At 31.1% G+C, this 8,297-nt stretch overlaps 1 protein-coding gene across 1 annotated transcript; it reads right to left on the bottom strand.

The window, feature by feature from the left end:
• Nucleotides 1-234: 234 nt before the first annotated feature.
• On the bottom strand, nucleotides 235-3,346 carry LOC124939921 (cysteine-rich receptor-like protein kinase 44). The gene is made up of 7 exons (XM_047480388.1): nucleotides 2,494-3,346; nucleotides 2,269-2,402; nucleotides 1,925-2,055; nucleotides 1,286-1,496; nucleotides 965-1,202; nucleotides 709-859; nucleotides 235-627 (listed from the first exon to the last, which is right to left on the bottom strand). The coding sequence occupies exons 1-7, from the start codon at nucleotides 3,318-3,320 to the stop codon at nucleotides 322-324; spliced, it is 1,998 nt and encodes a 665-aa protein (XP_047336344.1). The 5' UTR covers nucleotides 3,321-3,346; the 3' UTR covers nucleotides 235-321.
• Between the last annotated feature and the right edge of the window lie 4,951 nt (nucleotides 3,347-8,297).

Genomic DNA, 8,297 nt, shown 5'->3' with positions numbered 1-8,297 from the left:
ACTCGTTCTTGCGAAGATTGTAACTAGTGCCGCACGGATCGTCAATGAAAAGACTGAGCCCGTGACAATATGTATGGACGATGAACTACTCTAAGAATGAAAAGATTAAACATTTCACTCACAACTTGGTAACTCCACTTATTGAGTGTGAATTTATATATTTTATAATTTTATAAATATCAGAAGACATTGTCTATCATAAAATAAAAAATATTGTATATGCATAACTATGCATCACTTGGAAACTCTACTCAATGATTGAGTATGACATAAAATTGTTCTATGTCTAGTATAATATAATTACTTATACAATGAGAATATTTATCTTGGACAAACCTCAGAAATAGTTATTTTATTTAGAGAAACTGATTTATCATCTTCAATTCGATTAGGCTCAGAATTGTAACGAAAAACTGAAACAGGTTGTCGAGGAGACGGAGGACTCAATGAATCATCATTATTGAGCATCAAAACGACGTCAATCATGGAAAGTCTAGCTTCGGGATCTTCTTGTACGCATAACAACCCAATATGCATGCACCGAATAATCTCCTTTTTCGAGTAAGATTCTCCTAATGCATTGTCGACAAACTCTAGGGGTATCCCATTACTCCAAAGTTTCCAAGCCTATAATGAATAAAAGGAAAAACATAAACATAAATATAATTAACTTCAACACATAATAAGTATTAGATAAATGTGACTTACATAGTTAAGGAGGCCAATGCAATCCAAGTGTTGAAAGTTCGAACTAACCTTCTTTCCACTTATGATCTCTAAGATTAGTACACCAAAACTAAATGCATCTGACTTCACCGAGAACTGTCCATGCATCGCATATTCTGGTGACATATAACCACTATACACACAAACAATTGCTTAGAACAAACTATGAAATTATTCTTACTTGATAATAATAATAATAATAATAATAATAAACACAGATTAAAAAGAACTAACTTACTATGTTCCGACTATCCTATTTGTGTTTCCTTGACTTTGATCTGCAACACATATCCTTGCCATCCCAAAATCTGATATTTTTGTGTTCATATCCGCATCTAGTAACACATTACTAGCTTTCAGATCTCGATGTATAACCCTTAGTTGAGAATCTTCATGAAGATAAAGAAGTCCTCGAGCAATTCCTTTTATAATTTTGTATCGTGTAGTCCAATTCAACTTCTCTCGATGGATGGGATCTGTTGTCTCATAAAATTATAATGACGATATGTCTACTTTTCTTCAGATAATGAATAATTAATCTTAATGTTTAGTTACGTACCAAAGAGATAATAATCGAGGCTTCGATTCGGAACATACTCATAAATGAGCATCTTTTCTCCTCCTTCCAAACAGAAACCTAATAACTTCACTAAATTCCGGTGTTGAAGCTTAGCAACTAACAACACTTCATTCTTGAACTCTCGTGTTCCTTGTCTTGACATTAAAGACAATCTCTTAACAGCAATATCTTGACCATTTATAAATATACCCTAAAAATGTTCAAATCAATATACAAATAATAAGTAATAGTAAGAAATGGAAAAAGAAAGAAGAAGAAGAAGAAGAAAATGAGATAATGAGTGATCAGTCTATATAAATAAAGCTCATTGCATATATAAACATTTAAGTTTAACAATAAATGAACAATAAATTACATATCAAAATAAAACTAAAAACTAACTTGGTAGTCTATATAAATAAAGCAAAAACATAATCCTTTTCCTTTTTCTCCTATAGCTGAGAAAACATAATAAAACTGATTTTATTAAACAACTTAATTTCCTGTCATATAATGGCACTATTAGATGTAACAAATAATTGGTTCTTGTTTAATTTGATTATCAATGAAAAATCTATTCTTTCAAAACAAAATATGAACCATTAATTACTTGTGAAGGAGAAAATGAGTAGATTTTACCTTATAGACCATACCAAATCCACCTTCCCCTAACTTGTTATCTTTGGAGAAGTTGTTTGTGGCTGTTTGTATAGTTTCAAAATCATACTGCTCCAACTCCGCTTTTGTGAATTCATCCTCGTCGTCTCCACCTAAAACGAGAAGAGCTCCGCCAAATTAGTTTGATCGAAAAGAAACTCATAATCTCCAAATCTAATATCTACTAAGTATAAACTTTTGAAAAAATAAATAAAATTACTTTCATGTTGATCCAAGTCCATTTCTTTTGTAATCTCTGATCAATTAATTTGTTTTTAAGTTAACACAACATAATATTAAATTTAAGTATTTGTAATAAAACATACCTAATTTATCTTCTTGAGCTTGTCGAAATTTCTTTTTCTTTCTCAAGATGAAACATATCAAAGTTATTAGCAAAAGGACCGAGGCAACAACAATCACAAAAATTCCTCCTTTAAAAATACTTCTCCCCCCACCTATAAACACAAACTATTTTAATTCAACCAACCATTAATCAACAAACATTATTATTCAAGTTGTAATTAACCAAACTAATTTAACAACCTGGCGGCTTCGACGATGGCGGCGATGTGGAGGTAACGTTATAAAAAAGGTACGATTCATACCTTAAACTACAACTAGGCATAAGAATCCTAACTCCAATCCTTCTTCTTCCTTCACAACATGTTTCAAGACTCGACGTCGCATTCTGTAGACAACTAATACAATCATCCCTTCCAATATCCGGCAAACACTCCGCCATAGCATACAAATTCATTTTATTAGAATCATTCATAGTTTCATTTTGCCCAAAAGAATAACTATATGTTCCAACAGCAAATCTCTTCCCGATATAATTTATCGCATTAGCAGCTTGATCATTCACACTCTCCAACACACCTAACAACAACGATAGAGGAGGAAGTAAATCTGATTCGGCCACGTCCATGGTTACGTTCTGTGTACTATATAGAACAGGCGAAAAACTTCGATCATCAAGTACTGAAAAGATGGGTTGATCTGAGTAACGAAGCATGCATTCCTCGTACCAAATCGAAACCCGTTTTGAGGAGGGGCAGTAGAGGTTTGGAGATTCTGTTGTGGCGGTGGAGACGCAGTTTTGACAAACTTCAGTGGAGAGGTCTCCCCGGCAGAGGAAAAGACCGTAAACGGATTCGTTTATGTTTGTTTTGTAGAAACCTGTTTCGATTGTGCCCGAGTTTAAGGTGAGGTTGGAGAAGAGAAGGTTTAGGTTTGATTGGAATGTGCTGTTTGGTTTGTAATTATAAGTTGATGTATTTGAACAGATATGGTAGTTATATGTGGGATTGGCTTGGGAAATTGTGAAGAGAAGAAACAGTAGGAGAATTGAAGAACTAGGTTTAACTTTGGACATTGTTTTTCTTAGAAAATGGAGATTTGATCAATAATAATATTATCAAAATGGGTTTATCTTAAAAAGAGAAAGAAGAAAGTGATGTTTGTGACTAATAATAATAGTTGGTAATTTCCACGTAGAAACATCATGCATATGGAAAAAAAAGACAATAATAACCCTAGATTCTGCATTATAATTTTGAATAATTAAGTCAATGGTCAAATTGTTTAATATTTGACTTGTATCAGAATGAATTGTATTATTGACCTTGTTGTAACGTTAACAACCCCTTGTTATTATTGGCTTCAATGATTGCCTCGAACTATGAATATTGTTTAACATATCTAATTTATTTGTTACAAAATATTTTATTAACTTACTATGACATTTGAAGATTTTAGCTATTGAAACAATTGATTTTTTTTATATCTATATTTAAAATTTTCCATACGAATATATAAATTTTTATGATAAAAGACTTATATTATTTTAATTATGTATAATACCTTTTAAAAATAATATAAAAATATATTATAGTTTAATGTTAAGATATGCAAAAATAAGTTACAATTTATATTTTTTTTAGTTATTTATAATACCTTTTAAAAATAATATTAAAATATGACCTCTTAAAATATATATAATTTAATGTTAAAATACTTAAAAATAAGCTATCTTAGTTAGTTAGTTATTTATTTATTTTTAGTTTGTTAGTTATAACTTTTATAAGGGATAATATGTATGTATAATAAATGTACATTTAACTATTTTTGAATATCTTTTTATATATGATTTTGCTAACAATTTGGTATTAGAACATTTATATAGGTTTGAAATTGCTTATTATATATTTATTTTTATTTAAAATAGTTATGATTTTGCGAACAATACAAAATAAATAAAACTAACTTGAAGTATAAACAATTTTTATTCTATATTCAAAATTTCAACTCTTTTAATAAATAATTTCAAACCATGAATTGCTTAAGATTTTAACTAACTTGTATTTCTCATATTTAAATTGAAACTTATCTCTAATATATATACAATGATACTTAATTTTTTTAAAGTGTCTGAATTGTCGGGTCGAGATCTGTGGTTAATTTAGATATATATGTGAGAGTAAATGAATAGTTAGGTCGGATTGTGGGTTGACCCGCCCATAAACTTAAAACGGTTAAAAATAATATTAAAAATGTTATATGTATGTTTCGAACTCGCACCTAACAAAACAAGTACAACCCTTTAACCAACTAGGCTAATAAAAATTTATATTTTAAATTCAACACCAAATTTGATGAACGCGGGATATTTTAACAATATAATGTTTAACTTTATAACTAATATATATAGAGATAGAAATGATATTCTCAACGACAAGTTAGCGAAAACAAGGCCACGAATCCTACGTGGTCTTGCCAGCTAGGAGAGAGAAAAAAATAAAAATAAAATTGAAATTTTCTATTTCCCTCAAAACCAAAATCCTATTATTTCTATCTTTCTATTTCCCCCCAAAACCAAAATCTTATTCTTTCTTTCTCTTTTGTTTCATTCTCTCTCTTTCTCTTTCTCTTTTTTTTCATTTATCCTAAACCCACCGGCGATTCTCTTCTTTCATTTTCACCGACTTCTCTTCCGATCGATCGAAATGGTAAGACTTCTTCCGTTAATGAAACGTTTCATTTTTTCCCAAAACCAAAACCTCCACGACAATCTCTCTCTTTATTTTTCGTTACCATTTCCCAAAACCCAACCCACTGTCGATCTTACTGAAACGTTTCATCGACTTCTTATCTTCCGATCGATTGAAATATAAAGTCTTTTTTCTTTCTTTCGTTTATCTTCCGTTCGAAATGATTGTCATATCAATATTTATGTTTAACGTTTATGGTTTAGCTGCTGAATCGATTTAGATTAGAGTTCTAAAAGATCTGGATCTTCATACATGACCTACAAATCAAATTAACATTACAATAAGATTATTGACTAGAAATGCTAGTTTCGGGACCAGAAAAGCTGGTTTTGGGACCAGAAAAGCTGGTTTCGGGACCAAAAAAACTGGTTTCGGGACCAGAAAAGCTGTTTCGGGACAAGAAAAGCTGGTTTCGGGACCCGAAATGAGTAGTTTCGGGACCCGAAATGAGTAGTTTCGGGACCCGAAACGGCAAAAAAAAACATTTTTTTTTTTGGAAATGAGTGATTTCGGGACCCGAAATAAGTGGTTTCGGGACCAGAAATGAGTGGTTTCAGGACCAGAAATGAGTGATTTCGGGACATTTTTTTTAATTTTTTTTAATCTGAAACATTATAATGAATCTTAGAAAATCAAAAATAATTGAAGATAATGTTATTATACTAGAAATTTACATAATTAAAAAATTATTTACAATGTTACAATCTTTCATTTATATCACATTTAAAATACAACCTACAATTTGAGAGATCTCAAATAATCTCATTTCTTCATTAACTTGATCAATAAGAAGATTTGGATCTTCATACATGACTTACAAATCAAATTAACATTACAATAAGATTATTGGTTTATAAAAAAATAAAATAGCCATAAAAGATCGTATAGAAACCATTTCGGAGTTTGAAATCACCCTAAAATGGTGATTTCGGGACAAAAAAATGTTGGTTTCGGGATTAGAAATGCTAGTTTCGGGACAAAAAAGCTAATTTTGGGACCAGAAAAGTTGGTTTCGGGACCCGAAACGGCAAAAAAAAAAATTTGTTTTTTGTTTTTTTGGAAATGAGTGGTTTCGGGACCCGAAATGAGTGGTTTCAGGACCAGAAATGAGTGATTTCGGGACACTTTTTTTTTAATTTTTTTTAATCTGAAACATTATAATGAATCTTAGAAAATCAAAAATAATTGAAGATAATGTTATTATACTAGAAATTTACATAATTAAACATTTATTTACAATGTTACAATCTGTCATTTATATCACATTTAAAATACAACCTACAATTTGAGAGATCTCAAATAATCTCATTTCTTCATTAACTTGATCAATAAGAAGATTGGGATCTTCATACATGACCTACAAATCAAATTAACATTACAATAAGATTATTGGTTTATAAAAAAATAAAATAGCCATAAAAGATCGTATAGAAACCATTTCGGAGTTTGAAATCACCATAAAATGGTGATTTCGGGACAAAAAATGTTGGTTTCGGGACTAGAAATGCTAGTTTCGAGACCAAAAAAGCTGATTTCGGGACCAGAAAAGCTGGTTTCGAGACCCGAAATGAGTAGTTTCGGGACCCGAAACGGCAAAAAAAAAATATATTTTTTTTTTTGAAATGAGTGGTTTCGGGACCCGAAATGAGTGGTTTCGGGACCAGAAATGGTTTTTCTTACAACCTAATTGAAATTAGTTCTGCAACTAAACCCATAACAATAGACAAACATTATATAATCATACTTTCGGGTCCCGAAATCACATTTTCGGGACCCATAACAGCCAAACATTATACAATCATACTTTCGGGTCTCTAAACCATCCATTTCCGGACCCATAATGCAGCAAATACACAATAATCATAGTTTTCTATCGTTAAAATCATTAAAATCCCTAACCCTAACCGCAAAAAGCTAAACGATCTTCAAATCGTTAAAATGATCTACGATTCTAAAAGAGAAAATGTTATTTACCTTGTCCTTTGAGATCTGGGAGATCTTGGAGTCTTGTATGGAGATGTACCTGGACCACCAGCCTGAAAAAATAGTATGAAGTGAACACGAAGGCAGACAATGAAGTGAACATACACGAAAGAGTTCTCTTACCATTTTCGATCGAAAGAAGATGAAGAAAGTAGAAGAAGTCGGGGATGCCGGAGAGAAAAATCGCCAGAGAAGAAATCAGGGTTCGCCGAAAGTGATAAATGAAAAGAAGAAAGAGAGGGAAGAAGAAAGAGGGAGAAACTGAAATATTTAATTTTTTATTTTGTTTTGCTTTTTCTCTCTCCTATCTGGCAAGGCCACGTGGGATTCGTGGCCTTGTTTTCGCTAAAGAGTCGTTGTGTTTATCAATACTCATATATATATATATATATAATTATGCTTAATTTTCAAAATATCTGAATTGTCGGGTCGAGAGCTGTGATTAATTTGGATATATATGTGAAAGTAAATTAATATTTGGGTCGGATTGTGTGTTGACCCGCCCATAAACTTAAAACGGTTAAAAATAAAATTAAAATTGCTATATGTATTTAGATTAACTGTAAAAAAAAATCGGTTTTATATCATTACTCTTGCAAATACACGGACTACTTGTTAGTTTTATTAATAAATTTATTTTTGTCAAATTACATTATTCTCATTCATAAACAAATTTAAAATAAAACATTTTATCAATAAGTGAAACAACTCATATGCGACAAGGCTTTGATAAGGAAAAAGACTCTCCCGAAAGTGATTTCCAAAAGCTCCTAATAGGCCAACTAACTGCAACTATTATCATGTTTTTAGTGGGAGGAGCTGAGCTCTAGATAGGACTTCAATGGAAATCCTATCAAACAGTTTATTTGTCGAACGAACTTTCATTTCTATGTCGGAGATCGATTTTGTACCAAGTTAAAGTTATAATCCAGAAGTATTATGCAAATAAGACTATCCTATATCTTAAACCTATATTATAGTAAAGTAAAAAATAACGATTAAGAATAAAAGGAAGAATTATCCGCAGCAAAGTGACAAGGATACAAATTTTCGATCAATAAAGTGAGGATTTTTATCCCTCCCGTTTTTTATATGTCTCAACTTGAGCTCATCAAAACTCAACATTAAACCGGAGATCAATGTTAATAATATAATTTCAAGGTTATGGCAAAGGTTGAGAAGTTGTTGATTGATGTCTACTTTGCATACCACTGTTTATAGGACCAACCGACCAACCAACGCCTCACCTATAAATCTAAAAAAATCTACTCTCACAATGCTCTCAAACAGTTTATATGTCGGAAACTTTAGTGGAAAAA

This window comes from Impatiens glandulifera, chromosome 1 (genome assembly GCF_907164915.1).
Source record: "Impatiens glandulifera chromosome 1, dImpGla2.1, whole genome shotgun sequence".
In the NCBI taxonomy this organism is placed as follows: domain Eukaryota; kingdom Viridiplantae; phylum Streptophyta; class Magnoliopsida; order Ericales; family Balsaminaceae; genus Impatiens; species Impatiens glandulifera.
The sequence above is the reverse complement of the archived record's forward strand: the minus strand, read 5'-3'. Positions and strand labels throughout refer to the sequence as shown.